The sequence below is a fragment of the Panthera uncia genome, assembly GCF_023721935.1.
Source record: "Panthera uncia isolate 11264 chromosome B3 unlocalized genomic scaffold, Puncia_PCG_1.0 HiC_scaffold_1, whole genome shotgun sequence".
Lineage (NCBI taxonomy): Eukaryota > Metazoa > Chordata > Mammalia > Carnivora > Felidae > Panthera > Panthera uncia.
This window is the reverse complement of record NW_026057582.1, coordinates 133,174,892-133,194,129: the sequence shown is the minus strand read 5'-3', so window position 1 is coordinate 133,194,129 and position 19,238 is coordinate 133,174,892. Positions and strand designations below refer to the sequence as shown.

Genomic DNA, 19,238 nt, shown 5'->3' with positions numbered 1-19,238 from the left:
ATACAGATGGGAATTCAGTGTAGTATGTCTGACGAATATAAATTTTTCAAAAGCATGATCTAATGAAAAGATGGGTTCATCTTGTCTGCGGTAGGACGTACCTGTCTGGGAAAGAGCCCTAAGAGAGGCCATGTCCATCTTTGGTTAAGATCACTGAACTAGAGGGTCATCAAAGGCTCCCGTAGCCCTTGATAACTTACGTAAAGTCAGTTACACTAAATGAAACATTGAAAAGTGTGACACAAAGTGGGGTTAAGATTGTCTCCATCATCTTTGTTTTGCAGGTGTCCCACATCAAAACTCCCAAGCAAATGGATGAATTCATTGAGATCCAAAGTTCAACAGGAACTTGGTACCAGCGCTGGCTGGTCAGGTTCAAGACCACTTTCAAGCAGGTATGCCTGGGAACATGCAGGAGATGAGAGGGAGTAGGCAAGCTGTAACTTCGGTGGATGAAGGATAAAGACCCTGAATGCCCCCATCAACCTAAGGCAGTGTGATGGGAGGAAGTACCTTGGATGGGCATGTTTGGGACGTAGCTCATGCCAGCTTCTCACTCCCTGGGTGACTTGAACCATAAACTCTCTAAACCTTAGTGCTTTTCTTCGCTCTTCCTCCCCAAAGAAGAGATTTTGAATGCAGGTGCAACGTCTACTCTTAGTAAACATCCTTCTCTCTAGCATCTTCTTTTTACATAATTCAGAGGAAGAAAGGAGTGAATGAAATAGAAGATTCCTTGAAGTGTGTTGGAGATTTCTGAGAAAGTCTCTGTGTAGAGCAAGCCCATTTCTCTGGAGAAGTGACTTCTCTAGTCAAGTCGCTGTCGAGCACTGAGGCAGCCAATGACCTTCGTTTTGAACGGCTGTTAAATGTTGGGAATATCACCCGTTCCCACACGCAGGGAGCAGAACTCACTACTCAAGGTTATTCAGTGTCTCAGAATCCCAACTCAGTGTGCTTTTGATGACATGTGTGGAATATTGTCATGTTTCCAGGAAGGATGCTCTAGGACTGTTATGTTGGAGGCTGAGGCCAGGCAGTGAGAAGAGAAGAGGCTTTCTTTGTTATTTGAACAGCGTTGCTGCTTCTAGGAGACCGTGGTTCCTCATTCTCTTGTGGGTTCCTTGCGAATTTATCAGAACATCTTAGAAATGAGATCTTCCAGGTCACAAGTCCCTTGCTTTAATAACTTTTCTCTGTGTGGGTTACAGGTCTGGGATAATGCTATGTACTGCGTGATGGGACCCTACAGGATGAACACACTGATTCTGGCCGTGGTCTGGTTCACCATGGCTTTAAGGTAAATTCTGTCTTACTTAACCTCCTTAATTTCCCTGTGCAAGTGCCTCATCTATAAACCGAAGATTACAATTAGTTCTAACACATAGAGTCTGGATGCTTTTGGCTGCAAGTAACAGGCAACCCATTCTAGTAGCTTCTACAACAAGGGCATGTCTTCTCCTTTGTAACAAGAATTCCATAGAGAGGCAGGCTCTAGGTGGCATTTCAGCCTCAGGCTATAGTTCTCCTGGTGATGGCCAGATGCCTGACCTCTTCTTGGCATCCCGTCAACAATGGGGGTGGGGCGCCTGGGTGGCTTAGTGGGTTAAGCGTCCAACTTTGGCTCAGGTCGTGACCTCAGGGTTTGTGAGTCCGAGCCCTGCATCGGGCTCTGTGCTGACCGCTCAGCCTGGAGCCGGCTCTGGATTCTGTGTCTCCCATTCTCTCTACCCCTCCCCTGCTCATGCTTTGTATCTCTCTGTCTCAAAAATAAATAAACATTAAAAAATTAAAACAAAGCAAAACAAACAAAAACACCAATGGGAAAATGTTCCAAGGAGGAAGAGGCTGCCTCTCTCTGAGCTCCTGCTTTTATTTTCAATTTTTAAAAATGTTTATTTATTTTTGAGAGAGAGAGGGAGAGAGAGAGAGAGAGAGAGAGAGAGAGAGAGAGAGAGAGACAGAGTGTGAGCAGGGGAGGGGCAGAGAGAGAAGGAGACACAGAATCCGAAGCGGGCTCCAGGCTCTGAGCTGGCAGCACAGAGCCCGACGCGGGGCTCAAACTCACGGACCGTGAAATCATGACCTGAGCCGAAGTCGGACGCTTAACCAACTGAGCCACCCAGGCGCCCCCCGAGCTTCTCTTTTTAACAGCAAGGAATGCTTTCTCAGTAGCACACCCCCCTCCCCAGCAGCCTTTCTCTCCGCTTTATTAGCCAGATGTGCCACACACCTACTGCCTAACTAATCACTGGCAAAGGGGATGTGATTTACCAGGGATTTCAGACTAGTCAGGATTGGCCTCTGAGCTAAAGATACCATTGCTGCTGAAACAAAATCTAGCTTCTGTTCTTGAGGAACAAGCAGGGAACAAGGCCTGAGTAGGCGGCCATCAGTGGCACTGTGATTTTAAATAGATAAAACAGTGAAACATTGCAATAATGTCCCCCCCCCCCCCAATAAGGAAAATCGAATGTAACAGGATTGGTGATTAGCTGGCTCCTCTCTTAACTGGTAGGTTCTCATCCCTGTCATTTCATGCCCCTCCAAATATAATGACCCTCTTTATGCCACTTCAGCCATTTACCGCATTGTGAGGCTACTTACTGTAGGTAGAAAGTGCTTGCAGTAGTTTCTGGCACTTAATAAGTGCTCAATAAATTGCTGTTATCAGCGAGAAACTTTCAATGAGATTTTAAACTTCCGTTTGTGAAATTGCTTTGTTCACCGTCACTTGTACCCAAAGGAAATTAAAGGGGGTCTATTAGCTCTTTGACTCATGGAGGAACATGGCGAGACCTACTTTCTCTCCATACCTATTCATGGAGACCCGAATAGGTAAAGCTAGAAAGTAAACCAGACCCTATTCCCTCCCACTTCCTCTGTCTAAATGAGAAGGAAACATTTGAGAAGCTAAAGATAGTAAACACAAGGATTCAATTCTCTGATAGTTCTAAAATAGGTCTTATTTATATTTACTTACATCTGATTTAATTTTGTTGAACAGGCAATGCATTTCAAATGTTGAAACAACAGAGAGGTATAGACATAGTTTCTCATTCTTATTTCTTCTTCATTTCTTTATTTTCTTTATTTATTCTTTATTTAAAGGAACACACATCTGCTTTTCGCACTCAACAGTATATTCGATACATTTGTCATCCCAGTGAATGGAGATAGTCTTACCTCTTGCTTCACAGTTTTAGATTCCTGTTTTTGCTCCTGCCTAACGGAGTTGGCCAAGACCTAAGATGTGGTGTTAAACAGCGGTGGGGATAATAGGTGTCCTGGTCTTGTTTCTGATGTTAGTGAGAGTGCCTTTACCATTTCCTTTTTGAACTGAGATGTGTATCTTCTTATGTGTTAAGGAAGTGCCCACCGGTTCCCAATCTATTGGTGTTTCTTTAAGTCAGGAATGACATTTTTAAAAAAGTCACATGGCTTTTCAGCATCTATGGAGATGGTTATGATTTTTTCCTTAGATCTGTTCGTGTGATGAGTGATAATACTGGAGTTTCTAATCATGAACCATATTCATACGTTTAAAATGAGCTTGATTTACACCAGCCTAGGAACGTGGACTCTGATCATGAAGGCACAAAGCATGTTGCTGCTCGAATGTGCTGTCTTCTCTATTACAGCTACTATGGACTGACGGTTTGGTTCCCTGATATGATTCGGTATTTTCAAGACGTAGAATACAAGTCCAAAATGAAGGTGTTTGTCGGTGAGCACGTATACGATGCCACCATCAACTTCACGATGGAGAATCAGATTCACCGACGCGGGAAACTTGTGAACGACAAGTAAGTGAGAGACCACAGACTCTCCCCGGCTCAAGGTGACCGTCTGCGGGGACTGTTCTTGGCAGGGGGGCCATTGGAAAGAGAATTCAATATGGCAGGAGGATGAACTCCGAGGCTATTGTAGTACCATGGCTTTACTCTGTTGCCAGAGATATAATGAGGCATCCTGGGGCTCTGTGTGGTGCTGGCCTCCAGTCATCCCTAATCTCCTGGCTAGAGGCTGATTCATCCAAGGATGGGGACGTTTGACTGAGGAGAGGCAATCAGACCACTTTTCCTGAGACCTCACACCTTTAATGGAGATGCCCACAGGGCTGTGGCCTCTTACCCTCTCAACCCAGAGGGTTGAGATCCCTATGCCAAACCAATGTCTGGTTTTGAGGTTTTTCTTTGAGTTTGGAAGTTCTTTAGAAGCGACTCCAGATGCTGATATGATGCTATCTTATATGATTCTTTCATCTAATATTACCTCCGAGGGTGGGTCTGCATGGCTCACTGCCATAAAGAGGGGCAAAAGCAGTGCTGTCTTGCAAGAATCCACATCTTTGTAGGGCTGTCTCATCAATCCCTTTTACTTCTCTTCCCATTCCTGGGACCAGTGACATGGACCGTCCCCTGCACTGGGCTTTAAGAATGCCTCTTTGAGGCCGGTCTCTGCAGGCCCCCAAGTGGGTCCAGGACAGTACATTAAAGCTGACCCCAGACCACATGATTTACTCAGCCGAACGTTTACTCCTGTTTCCCTTCCTGAATTGCACTTTGCAGGCTCATCAAGCCAGGCTGCATGGTGGCACCAGAAATACCCAGGTAGTTCAGTGTCAGTGATGTAAACTGCTCCATATTTACCACCTCTGTACAAGGTTTGACACCAAGAATTCTGCCCTGCGGTTCATGGGGTCCCACGGTCCCTGTGCCCAGCTAAGCATCTGAGAGAAGTGGCCCTGGCCGTCAGTCAGCCATACTGGGAGAGGAGCCTGTGTCTGGGTGCAGTCCAGGGAGGATAGGAGGATGTCTGCTGCAGGCTAGCCTGGATTGCTCTGATAGGCTGCCCCTTAGCAAACATTCGCTGCTCTTTAGGATGAGACAGAGAGTGTCAGATGAAAAGGGGAATATTATTTCTACAAATATGAGACCTTTGGGGAAGAAGGTTAGGACCAAGCATGAGTGGACAAGGAATTCAGACTTTCAGATGATGTGTTTAAAAAAAAATTATTAATTTTTTTTTCAAGAGAGAGAGAGAAGGAGAGAGAGGGGAGGGATAGAGAGAGAGAAAACCTTGGTGCGCCTGGGTGGCTCAGTCGGTTAGGTGTCCGACTCTTGGTTTCAGCTCAGGTCATAATCTCACAGTTTCGTGAGTTCAAGCCCCACGTCCGGCTCTGTGCTGCAGTGTGGAGCCTGCTTGGGGTTCTCTCTCTGCCTTTCTCTCTGTCCCTCCCCCACTCTGTCTCTGTCTCTCTCAAAATAAATAAACTTAAAAAAGAAAAAAAAAACCTTAAAAAAAAGAAAAGCTCAAACGGGCTCCATGCTCTGCTCAGAGCCCGCCACGGGGCTTGATCTCATGACCTTGGGATCGTGGCCTGAGCCCAAATCAGGAGGTGGTTGTTCAGCCTGATGGCCACCCAGGCGCCCCATAGATGATGTTTGTTTAAATGCAGAAGTCCGGGGGCGCCTGGGTGGCGCAGTCGGTTAAGCGTCCGACTTCAGCCAGGTCACGATCTCGCGGTCTGTGAGTTCGAGCCCCGCGTCAGGCTCTGGGCTGATGGCTCGGAGCCTGGAGCCTGTTTCCGATTCTGTGTCTCCCTCTCTCTCTGCCCCTCCCCCGTTCATGCTCTGTCTCTCTCTGTCCCAAAAAATAAATAAAAAACGTTGAAAAAAAAAAAAATTTAAATGCAGAAGTCCGGTCACAAACATCTACACACTTACTGCCCACGCATGCACACGGCCTCTGTGCAGACACTTCAGTCACTGAAATCTGCTGAGAGTGGTCACTCCAGCGATGGCAGCTAGTGGGGACGGACGGCAGTTACCCCGGGATTTCTCACTCTCAGGGCTCTTTGCTGTTAAGTCAGGCGACTTTGTGCTGACGTTGCCAAGGAAGAAATGTTGCCCTTGCTTTTATAAGAACTCTTTGTAAGTGTTGGAAACTAAGGGACATTACGGATGGCCAGATGTCACCCATGATGTGACACCATTCCCTGCACAGACCGAGTCAGTAAAAAAGACCTCATTTATGAAGTTTCCAATGTTCATTGATATTCTATTGTGATGTTAGTAGTAGTGACCATAGTATGACATGGCTAATGAGGCTTATAAGCATAACCATGACCGTTGACATTATGAAGCATTTCTATGTGCTGGCAGCTGCCTTAAGCGCTTTATATAGACTGTTGCATTTGATAGTTTGTTTATTTATTATTATTTTTTAATGTTTATTTTTGAGAGAGAGAGAGAGAGAGAGAGAGAGAGAGAGCGCGCGTGAGCGGGGGAAGGGCAGAGAGAGAAGGAGACACAAAGAATCCCAAGCAGGCTCCAGGCTCTAAGCTGTCAGCACAGAGCCTGATGCAGGACTCGAACCCATGGACCACAAGATCATGACCTGAGCCCAAGTCAGACACTTAACCGACTGAGCCACCCAGGTGCCCCTAGACTATTACATTTAATCCTCACAAAAATGATGGAACCCTTCAGGAGTCAAGGAATATGCTTGGAGGTACAGAAACTCAGAGAGGCTGACTGGCTTGCCCAAGTCACACATCCAACGTAAATAGAACAGTCGGACTCCGATCCCAGACCCTTGGTTAACTCCAGATAGTGTCTCACTGGGAAACTCTCCATTCCCACAGAGGCCCTGTGTCACATGGTATCTTCTGCATTGAAAAGTTCATTGCAATGCCAGAAGCCTCATGGTTTGCAACAGGCTGGTTTTAGAGTTCTTAGACTAAGGTACATAGAAAATGGGAACTTCTGATCCACTCAATTCTTCTAAACTTTATCAGCCTCCGGAAACTTGTGTCAAGCTTCTGGGTGGGAATGAGGAGGAAGCCAGGGTTCATGAAAGCAGTGATCTCCAATGGACTCAGGACCCTAGGGGACCATACAGTTATTGCCAAGGGTCTGAGAATGCATAGGCATGCCAAGCATTGTCTGAGAATGGATGTAAACATTCCACATGCACAGATATGCTGCCATATTTCTACATTTCAAGAGCACGTGGCTATTTTTGTGTAATTAGTAAAATATAAATTCCTTCAAAAGTAGCGGTGAGTTCATTTTAACTTGACATTTATATGTTTTTTAACCAGTGGATCCTAAAAGTAGCCCGCTATCACGTGAAGCCCATATTTTTTACTCCCAGCAAATTGTTTGAATATAAAGGGGGTTTTTTAACTTGGAAGATTAGGAACATTGAAACTGATCTAAGAAATGAAGGAACCTGATTTCTTTTCTTGGATTTTGCTGCCACCTGCCGGTCGTACGGTAGAAGACCCCTCATCTTTGAAAACCCCAAGCCTCTTCCGAGAGTTAACTGCTGCTCTCTAGCTTGGGTGGGACACTTCTCCGATCCGCACTTTGCTGATTTTATCCACATTTTGCTAATTTAAAATTTAGATAGAAATTATTTACTTTACTGACTACCCCACATGGGGGGAAACCCACAGGCTTTGTCAATAAAAGAGAACCTCTTGAAACCTGAACTTCATCCTGCTGAAAGACCATCTCTGGCACCAAGAAGAAACCAAAGTATACACAGATCAGTTTTGGCCGGTCCCCCAAGCACCATCTGCAGCCTTCTGGTGCATCTAATGGGATCAGGGGGCTCTGAGTTCTCACACCGCTTTTGTGGTAGAACTCATGAGTTTTTGGAAAGTGCAAGAAAGGCAAGAGAAAAAGTTTGTATTCTAAACCCTGAGCGAAAATGTCAGGCCAGGCTTCTCGTACTGTTAATTGAAAGGAGGATAGCGTTTTGCCCCAGAGCATGTGTAAAGTAATTAATTAATTAACTTACCCTTTCCAATGGGAAGGAATTTCTGCTTGGCGGGTCTCCTTTCTGGGAGGGTTAGGACCGGAGAAGGAGATTATACAAGACAATCAGCCAGGGGAAAAAATAGGAGAAAAGCTATCAGACTCAACACCCAAAAAGCAAATAATCCAGTGAAGAAATGGGTGGAAGACACGAACAGACATTTTTCCAAAGAAGACATCCAGATGGCTAACAGACACATGAAAAGATGCTCAACATCACTCATCATCAGAGAAATACAAATCAAAGCCACAATGAGATACCATCTAATGAATTCTAATGGAAGGTCAGGGGGTTGATCTCTGAAATAAGGCAGCTAGTGTAGCAGAAAAGAGAAGGTTGGTTTCATGCATCACACTGAGGTGTAACCCACACTGTTCAAAGCTCCTTGTAGTGAGGCATGCATAAGAAATTTCTTCAGCTGCAGGGGTCGGTTTCAGGGCAGTGAAGGTCCGTGAACTTCCAAAGGCTGGGAAATGTGTAAATGCACCTTCTGGCTTCTGGGTCTGAGGAAGTAGCTTAAGGGACTAGGTTCCAAGTCTATACGCATCAGAGACTAGCCAAACCCTCTCTGACCTGTGTAAGCCTCCAATTCCATATCTGAGCACCGTAATGTTGAGATATAAAGCATACATCATGGTTCAGAGTTGATAAAATTGCTCAGTAAAATTTTGTAATTTAATGTAGGCCCTGCCTAGTTCTTTGTGGAGACCCTTCCAGGATATTTTATAACTTAATTGGCTTCTGAAAATGGGTTTGCTTTCTCCCCATCAAACATTTACACAGGTTATTGCAAATAAATAGAGATCCTATTGATTTTGGGGTGTTTATCTGGTATCTAACTAAGCTCTTTTATTAGTCCTAACAGTTTCCCTTTGCTATTGTTATATGATCTCATCATTTGCAAATAACAATTGTTCTGTCTCCTTTCTTTTTAATTCCATTGTGAAATACATCAAATATGTGGAGAATGGAGAATAATGCCAACAACCCTATTCAGAGCACCTAACATTATAAAATCATAAACTAGGCTATATTTACTCCAGATTTTAAAATAGATTAAATATTACTCACTCTGTGTCACTTGGTGCGATCCTTCCCTCTCCCAAAGCATGATGATCACCATTGCTTTTTAAAAAAAAAATTTTAAATGTTTATTTATTTCTGAGAGAGAGAGAGAGCACAAGCAGGGGAGGGGCAGGGAGAGAGGGAGACACAGAATCCAAAGCAGGCTCCAGGCTCTGAGCTGTCAGCACAGAGCCCGATGAGAGGCTTAAACCCACGAACTGTGAGATCATGACCTGACCTGAAGTTGGATGCTCAACTGACTAAGCCACCCAGGTGCCCCACGATCACCATTGTTAATAAATTTGGTGTGTTATATTCATGAGTGTTTTTATATTTTTCCCATGTGTTTATATATCTAAAAACATTGTACAGTATTCTTTTGTGTGGTTTAAAGTTTAGATAAATACCATACTATGTTATAAATGTAAATGTATAATTATACTATAAATTTCACAACTTGTTTTTTTGTATAAATTAGGGTTTTGAAGATTCTTTGAATTCGTTAATATAGCTACATAATTCAGTTTCATTAATTTAAATCCCATTATGTGAGCATTCCATAATGTAGTTGTGCTTTATTTATTTGTTTATTTACTTACTTTTTTTTGAGAAAGAGCACTCACACATGTGCACGTGTGAGCAGGGGAGGGGCAGACGGAGAGAGAGAATCTTAAGCAGGTTCCACAGCCAGCATGGACACAGGGCTCAATCCTACGACCCTGGGATCAGGACCTGAGCCAAAATCAAGAGTCAGACACTCAACTGACTGAGCCACCCAGGCACCCCTTTGTCTCTTCTTCTTTTGATGGACATTTAAATCATTCGCAGTTTTTGACTATATGTGTTCTTGTGGAAGACGTTTCTAGCTTATATACCTAGAGGTGGAATCGCTGGATGGAAGGACGTGAACACCTTCAGCCTCAGTGCCACACTGGTCTCCACGAGGCTTGTACAAAGTACACTTCCCACTGAGCAGGATGAGTGCACCTGTTTCACTACAACTGGGCTCAGTCTCAGTTTGTGGGATTGAGGAGGGTGATGTGGTCTCTCTGTCATTTAATTGGCATTTTCTAGTCCTGATGAGTTTGAGTATCTTTTCCTGTATTTCTTGGCTCTTCAGGTTTCTTCTTCTGCACCTGTTCATGGGCTCCGTTTATTTCAGTCATTGGATAATCATTTTCATATTAATTTGCATGATATCTGAGTCCCTTCAAGCTGCCATAGCAAAATACCACAGACTGGGTGGCTTATAAACAACAGAAATTTATTTCTTCCAGTTCTGGAGGCTGGAAGTTCAAGGTGAAGGCACAGGGAGATTCTGTGTCTGGTGAGGGTCCTCTTCCTGGTTCCTAGATGGCTGTCTGCTTGCTGTGTGCTCACAAGGAGAAACGCAGGAGGGAGCTTCCTGGGGCCCCTTTTACAAAGGCACCAATCCCCTTCATGACTCTCATGACCTAATTCCTCCCAGGGACCCTACCTCTTAATACCATCACATTGAGGATTAGGTTTCAACATATGGATTTGGGGGGGACCCACACACTCAGTCTACAGCTCATGAGTTCTTTACATTTATTTGTAAAAACCAATTGTCAACTATATGTTTGAAATTTTTCTGTGTTTTTAAAAAAATAAGTCTTATTTATTATCGAACAATTTTAGTTTCACAGAAAAATTGCAAAGATAGTGCAGAGTTTCCATATACCCAACCCCTTGTTTGTTCTGTTATAATATCTTATATTACCATGGCACACGGGTTACGATTAATAAACCAATATCAGTATGGTATCAGTAAAGTCCATGCTTTCCTTGGATTTCCTTTTACCCACTGCTCTCTGTCTGTTCCAGGATCCATCCAGGAACACTACATCACAGTTAGTGGTCAGTCATGCCTCCTTGGGTTCCTCTCGGCTGTGACATTTTGCGATTTGCTTTTTAACTTTTGCATAAACAGTCCTTTCTTGGGCAGAGATTTTGTATTCTAACACCAGTTTTGCCACTTACCTTTAAGATTTGTGCCTTTTGGCTCTAATTTAAGAAATCCTTCCTGTTGGAAGTCCAAAGTCATTTTCTGTTTGTTTCTCTAAGTTTGAAAGCTTCTTTTCACACTCCAGCCCTTAATTTGCCTGGAGGTGGTCTCCATCTATCAGAGAAATCATTTGATTTTTCTCCCATAGGAATAACCAGTTGTTTCTACATTTATGAAATTGCCCATCTCTCACCTGTTGCTATGTAGTAACACTTTTATCGTAAGTGACTTTTCCGTATATGTGTGACTATATTTCTCGGCTTTCCGTTTGGGTCCATGGTTCTAATTTGTCTCTTCCTTTACCACGCTGACGTTATTGCTGGAACTTCATTGTTTTGTTGTGTTTCCAGATTCTTCCACCTCGTTCTTAACATTTTTCTTGGCTGATTTTGCCCCTGTGCTGTTCCAGATGAGTTTTAGGATCAAGTTCTAAAATTCCATTAACAACAGCTGGTTGGGATTTTGATTGGAGTGACATAGAAGGTCTAGATTCATCGGGGGACATCTTTACAAAGTAGAATCTTCCAATCATTGAATACCGCATTTCTGTTTACTTAGTCATTGTTTTATGCCCTTCAATATTGGTTTAAAATATTCTCTATAAAGATCTCACGGGGCATGTGGGTGGCTCAGTCGGTTAAGTGCTGACTTCAGCTCAGGTCATGATCTCGTGGTTTGTGAGTTTGAGTCCGAATCGAGCTCTCTGCTGTCAGTGCAGAGCCTGCTTTGCATCCTCTGTCTCCCTTTCTCTGTGCTCCTCCTGCTCTCTCTCTCTCTCTCTCTCTCTCAAAAATAAATAAAGATTACAAAAAATCTCATATGTATTTTGTGAGGCTTATTACTGATGCTTTATTGTTCCTGCTGCTATTGTGAGTGGGACCTTTACCCTCTCTTTTTCTCCTCCTCCTCCCTCTTCTCTCCTCCTTCTCTTCTCTTTCTTTTCTTGCCCCTTCACCTTTTTCCCTTATACACGTTTTTGTTTTGTTTTTTTTTTTTTGATCTAACACATTGACACAACTCTATTCATTTTGATAACTTCTTGGTAGATTTGCTTGGTTCTTGTATGTGGCAAACACATTGACAAAAATTAATGATAATTTTATCTCTTCCTTTCTTCTCCCTATAATTATGTTCTCTTTTCGTTGTGTTGTGCTCAGTGATGGATAGGAGCAGGACTAATGGGTATCTTGACATCAGTGGGTGCTTTTGGTATCTCATCCTTAAATATGATATCTGCTGTATGTTTTGAATCTTAGTCTTTAGAAAGTTAAGAAAAATCTCTGCTGTTTTGATTATGCCGAGCTTCTTTTTTGTCAAAAAAGTATATTGAGTCTGTCAAATGTTTTTCTGCATCTACTATGATAATTATATGGTTTTCTCCTTGGACCTACTCATATGATACGTTAAAATAATAGTTTTTCTGGTTTTCAACCATACTTGATTCCTGGGATGTGTATTACTAATTCATTGTTAATTTGTTTCATGGCAATAGATTGACAAGTTTGATTTGCTAAAGTACTATTTAGGATTTTTACACCTGTTCATAAGATGGTATGTATTTTCCTTATACTTTTTCCATTTGCCTTTGTTACCAAGTTTATTACCACCCCCCCCACACACACACACACACTTTTTCTTCTAAAACAAATTGTGTAAGGTAGTAGTAGTTGATTCCTTGAGGGTTTGGTAAAGATAGCCTCTCTAACCATATCAGCTTGCCATTAATTGAGGTAACAGATTTTGATTAACAATTCATTTTTAAATGGCATTAATATATTCAGATATGCTCATTTTTCTTTTGGAAAATTATTTCTTTTAAGCTTTAATTATATTGTCACAAAGTTCTTCACAACATTGTCTTATGATATATATGTTTTTATTAGATTTGTAACAATAAATTCTTCCTTTTTACTACTAATACTACCCATTTGCGCTTTTAGTCTTTTTTTACAATCAGTCTTACTGGAGTTTTGCATATTTTATATTTAAATAATAATATTTTTTCTCATATTTCTTTCTTTATGTCTTAGTTTCTTTTTCATATTTCTTGATATTTTTTAAAAAGTGAATGAATTTAATTAGGAACATTTCACTCCAATTTTGCTTCAGCAGCATCAACTTCTTATATCTATTTTATATTTTCCCATAATATTTACTCTTCATCTCAAAATTATTTAGAAGTGTCAAAATATAATATAATATATATATATATATATATATATATATATATATATATATATTTATGTTTTGGCCAGATAATGCAATCTATATGCTATAGGGCTTTCTTTTTTTAAAGTTCTGTTGTGAGGTGCATACACATTTGTATTGGTTTTGTCTTATTGGAGAATTGATGGCTTTATCATTATGTAATATACCCCTTATTCCCTGATAATATTCCTTGCCCTAAGTTTACTTTATCTGATATTATCTGAATCTCCAGGATTCTTCTGATTGGTATTTACTGTTTCCATTTTTTTCTTTTATTATGTTTTTAGAGTTAAGTAGGTTCCTTATAGATAGCATATCGTTCCACTTTTTCTATCATATTGTTAGCTGTTTTCTCTATTCTCTTTTTTTTACTGTTTTCTGCTCTGTTTTATATTATTTTCATAATTCTGTTTTACCTTCACTACTAGCTTATTATTTATTCCTCTTTTAAAAAAATTGAGTGGTTGCCTTGAGCTTACAATATATATCTTTCATTAATCACTATCTTCAAATAATATATTAACTTCACACATCATGTGAGAGCTTTTCAATAGAACACTGTCATTTTCTGTCATGTTTTATGCTACTGTCATGCAGTTTACTTTTACATATGCTAGGGCGCACAATATTTTGTGAGAGAGAGGAAGAGAGAGACGGAGGGAGAGAATGAGAACATGTGAACTGGGGAGCATACAGGGAGAGGGAGAGAGAGAGAGAGAGAGAGAGAGGGAGAGGGAGAGAGAGAGAGAGAGAGAGAGAGAGAATCCCAAGCAGGCTCCATGCTTTCAGCACAAAGCCTGATGCGGGGCTCAAAAACACGAACTGCGAGATCATGACCTGAGCTGAAATCAGGAGTCAGATGCTTAACCAACAGAGCCACCCAGGCACCCCCTATTTTTACATTAGACACTCAGTTATCATTTATAGTGACTTAAAAAAGAAAAAAGATTTTTTTTTATATATCCCTATAATTTAGCCATTTCTAGAGGGCTTCATTTCTTTATGAAGATCCAAGTTTCAAATGTAAGTTGATAATATTTGAGGTTCTGTGAGTTTCTGCTTGAGGTTCTATGAGTTTCTTGGAGTTGCGGTTTGGCCTGTTTCATTAATTTAGGAAAATTTTTAGCCATTATCTCTTCAAATAGGTCCTATGCCAAATTTTTTCTCTCTTTTCTTTCTGAAATTCCAATTGCACTTACGTTAGATTGTTTGATAGTTTTCCCAAGTCTCTGAATTCTCTTTTCTGGGGTTTCCCCTTTATTTTTCTCTTTATGTTTTAGTTTTGGTAATTTCCCTTGAGTTATATACAAGCTATGTAATTCCTTCCTTGAATATGATGAGTCCCTGATGAGTCCATTAAGGGTATTCTTAATCTGTTGTACTGTTTTAACAAAATTTCTAGCATTTCTATTTGATTCTTTCTAATAGTTTACCTCTTTGTGATAGAATTCTCCATCATGTATGCATGTTATCCACCTTTTCCGTTAGGGCTTTAATATGTTAATTCTAGTTATTTTAAATTAAATTATAATTCCAGCAATGATTGTATATATATATACATATATATATATGTATATATATATATATGTATATATATATATACATATATATATATATAGTTTTTATTTGTTTATTTATTTTGAGACAGACAGAGAATGTGCAAGCAGTGGGGGCGGGGCGGAGGGGCAGAAGGAGAGGAGAGAATCTTCTTTTTTTAGTTTATTTATTTATTTTTTGAGGTGGGGGGGTAGGGAGGGGCAGAGAGAGAGGGAGAGAGAGAGAATCCCAAGCAGGCTCCACACTGTCAGCACAGAGCTGATGTGGGGCTCGAACTCATGAACCATGAGATCATGAGCTGAGCTGAAACCAAGAGTTGGATGCTTAACTGACTGAGCCATCCAGGCACCCTGAAAGAGAATCTTAAGCAGGCTTCATGCCCAGAATGAAGCCCAACGTGGGGCTCCCTCTCCCCACTGTGATACCATGACCTGAGCCAAAATCAAGAGTCACTTAACCAACTCAAACACCTAGGCACCACTTTATTTCTGTTTTTGTAATATTACTTTGTTTTGACATAATGTTTTGTTCTTGCCTCTTTGTGTATCTTGTAATTTTTGGTTGAAAGTCAGATATCTTATGTAGGACGGTAGAGACTTTTTAAAGAAATGGGTACATCTTCTCTTTTGCTAAGCATTTACGGGATATGGGAGTGTTGAGTTGATCTAGTATTTGTGCTTGGTTTCAGTTTTTTTGGTAGCTATTATTACCTTAGAAATTTGTTTTGACTTCCTTTTTATTGGGGTATAATTTATATACAGTAAAATTTGCCCTTTTTACTGTACAGTTCTGTGAGCTTGCCAAGTGCATACAGTCAATCCAAATACAGAATAGATTCGTTACTCCCCAGATTTCCTCATGCCACTTTGCAGTCAATCCTTACTCCACCTCCAGTCCCTGGCAGCCAATGATCTCTTTGTCACATAAATGGAATTTTGTAATACGAAGCTTTTAATCCATTTTTTTTTTGCACTTAGCATTATGTACTTGAGCTCTATCTATGTCATTGCACATTTAGCAGTTTATTTTATGGCAGAGTACTAGTCCATGGTATGAATGTACTACATTTTCATCCATTTACCAGTTGAAGGAATTTTAGTCCTTTCCATATTTTAGTGTGTTTAAATTAATATTTTATTTAGGATGTTTATAACTTTATTTGCATATGAAGTTGTTCTACTTTTTTTCTCTTGCAAATTAATAATTGCTTTATCTTTGTTATTTCTTTTTTTCCCTATATTCTACTTTTTACTTAAAAAAATATCTTTGAGAGACAGAGAGACAGAGCATGAGTAGGGGAAGAGCAGAGAGAGAGGGAGACACAGAATCCAAAGCAGGCTCCAGGCTCCAAGCTGTAAGAACAGAGTCTGACATGGGGCTTGAACTCATGAGCTGTGAGATCATGACCTGAGCCAAAGTCAGATGCTTAACTGACTGAGCCACCCAGGTGACTCTATAGTCTGCTTAAAAAAAATGTTTATTTATTTACTTTTGAGAGGGAGGGGAGGGGCAAGACATATGTAGACAGACAATCCCAAGCAGGTTCCACACTGTCAGTGAAGAGCCCAATGTGGGGCTCAAACTCACAAACTGTGAGATCATGACCTGAGCTGAAATCAAGAGTCAGACACATAACTGACTGAGCCACCCAGGCAACACCCCTATATTCTACTTTTTAACAGTTTATTTATTTATTTTGAGGAGGAGAGAGAGAGAGAGAGAGAGAGACCATGTGATTGGGGGAGGGGCAGAGAGAGAGGGGGAGAGAGAATCCTAAGCAAGCTCCAGCTGTCAGCACAGAGTCCAGCGTGGGGCTCAGTCTTATGAACTGTGAGATCATGACCTGAGCCACGATCAAGAGTTGGGAGCTGAACCGACTGAGTCACCCAGGTGCCCCCCTATATTCTGCTTTTGTCATTCTGTTTAAGATTTTATTCCCAAATGCTATACACATGCTAGGATCTTTGTAAAAGAGACAGGATGAGTTCTTGCGATTTCGGCACTTGGTTGGCCTTGAGTGTGAAAGAAATGGAAGCAAGGAAATTGGGTTTACTGGCAGATTCACTGAGGCATAAGTATGTGTTTTTAGAGACTATTTGATTGACATTGGCACCAGTATTTCCTTTCATAAATATCTTCCTATTCTCCGTGAGAGCATATTTTCATAATGTGGAGAAGTAAGATGACCATATCCTAGGCCATATCTTTTATTTCCTCTCAGGCAACACACAGTTAAGGCCCTTCTCATTTATAGAACCATATGGAGCTGGGAAGAAACACCTCCTCCATACCCCTGTTTTAAAGATTTTTAAATGCAAGCTTAGAGAGGAGAAAAGACTTGCCTGAGACCTCTTGGTGATTAAGCTCTGAAAGTTGGGACCCTACTCTTCATTTTCTGGAGAATGGTATCAGAGGTGGGGAAAAAGCCTGATGACTACATTTGGGGAATTTAGGAAATTATATAGAGAGTTCAGGCAACATTTTCAGTTTCCTCCATTCTTTAAGCAAACTAGGTCCAAGCATATATTTTCTGAAGCCAACGATTCCCTTGTTTACACTCTGCTTTACATCAGATTAGGACCTGACATGAGATAATGTGTGAGAGACCAGAATTCCAGTTCCTTTCTTGACCATTCTGTTTCATTTTACTGTACCTGGAAGGCTTATGATATAATAGGATATACGTGCAGAAGCTTTGGAGAACTGTACCCATTGTTTATATTCTCCCTGAAATATTCTCCCTGAAAAGTGCCCCCTTTGAAATATCTTATGACATACCTCTCTCTTGATCATTATCACACTAAATTTTAATGATTAGTTTCCTTGTTTATCTCTTTAATTAGACTGAGTTTCTTGAGGATGCCATCAGGTAAAACACGTGACTAAATTGATACAATTTTGGGCACAGTTTAGATCCTTTGGTAGACTAACCATTGACATAAAGTGTTTGTAGAAATAATTCTGCCATGGACTCTGGATTGCCAACGGATCCTGTTTTCTTACAGGACAAGTTCCATAAGATACTTGTGCAAACTTTCCTTTCAGCCTTTTAACTCTCCTGTATGAAGAATCTTGGACCAGTTCAGTATATAAATTAGAGATAGGGGATGATTTATATAAAGACGCATAAAATATGCCATGGCCCTTTCTCCTTTTATCTCTTTCTTTATAACTTTGGCTTTTTATAACTCACTTGGAGATACATTTTAAGGTCTGCTTGCGTCAGGCCCATTATGATTTATGGCTCTGCTCCCTCACCCACCCTCGCCAGAACATTAAAATATATCTGAAGGCCACATCAGCAGCCTATTACTATATTAAAGAGAAGGATATATTAAGAAAGGCAAAGACCTGAGACAGGCTCCAGGAATAGCTTTCCTGAGTAAACATATCCAGCATACAAATCACATTCATTTTGAAATCAAAGGCATCTTCCTGTAACAAAAGGCTTACCGATTCATTTCTCCATGGAAACCTGAAGAGTTCAGTGATAGCCTTTGGAGGCCCCTGTTTAAAAGTCTGTAGCACATCTGACCCTATGAAACATTGTACAAAGTAATTTGGCCTCTGCCTCTGGTGATTCTGGTTCAAGTGGTCTAGGCATATAGGAGACAGCATCCTTCACAGCAGTCTTCTGTTGTGTTCTGTTGCAAGAGGTCCAGGGACCTCTCTTTGAGAAGCACACGCTCAGGCCTTCTTACTGGGTGGGGGTCGTTTTGCAGAAGCTAGCGACAGGTGAATCTAGATTAGGGCTGTTAGCAAAATACAATATAGCATGAAGGAAAAGGGGAACTGGTCATCATACGTGGTCATGGACTGAATTATGTGGTGGCCCTGAAGGGGAACAATGAGTCTCAGCAGCCTGTGCTACCTCTGTCACTGTGATTCCCACTGTATTGTGTATTGTCTGTTTGCTTGGCTTGTTCTCCAATTAGACTTGAAGGCAGGGACCATGTCTTTCCTCTCTGTATTCGTAGCACCTAATACCATGCTAAGTTAAGTTTTGCTGGAGACTGAGTGTATAAATACATGAATAGACAAATGAACGAACGGGTTGTAATTCTCCACAAATCACATCCAAGGCTTCTAGCTTACAGGTTTGACCTAGCTTGGGAAAGGCCCAGCAGAGGAAGAAGTTAGTTCATGTATGTCAGTCCACGTTTTTTGTTTTAAAAAAAAATTTTTTTTTAATGTTTATTTATTTTTGAGACAGAGACAGAGCATGAATGGGGGAGGGTCAGAGAGAGAGGGAGACACAGAATCTGAAACAGGCTCCAGGTTCTGAGCTGTCAGCACAGAGCCCGACACGGGGCTTAAACTCATGGACCGTGAGATCGTGACCTGAGCCGAAGTCGGATGCTTAACCGACTGAGCCACCCAGGCGCCCCTGGTCCACGTTTTTGAATGTAAGATAGTTTTTTCCTAGTAAGGAGTTGGACTAGAGCAGTACTTCCAAATGTGGCTGCATCTCAGAGTCACGTAGATGCTTCCCCCTTATTAGTTGTTTCGTTTTTAAGTGACAAGTGTATATATGTGTGGTATAAAGGAAGGA

The 19,238-nt window shown here is 41.2% G+C and overlaps 1 protein-coding gene across 1 annotated transcript in view; it reads left to right on the top strand.

The window, feature by feature from the left end:
- Positions 1–19,238, top strand: part of SV2B (synaptic vesicle glycoprotein 2B) — an 83,713-nt gene that overhangs the window by 48,721 nt on the left and 15,754 nt on the right. The window contains exons 6-8 of the mRNA XM_049614066.1: positions 285–395; positions 1,212–1,300; positions 3,642–3,806. Coding sequence (XP_049470023.1) covers positions 285–395; positions 1,212–1,300; positions 3,642–3,806 — 365 coding nt within the window. The remainder of the gene's footprint in view (positions 1–284; positions 396–1,211; positions 1,301–3,641; positions 3,807–19,238) is intronic.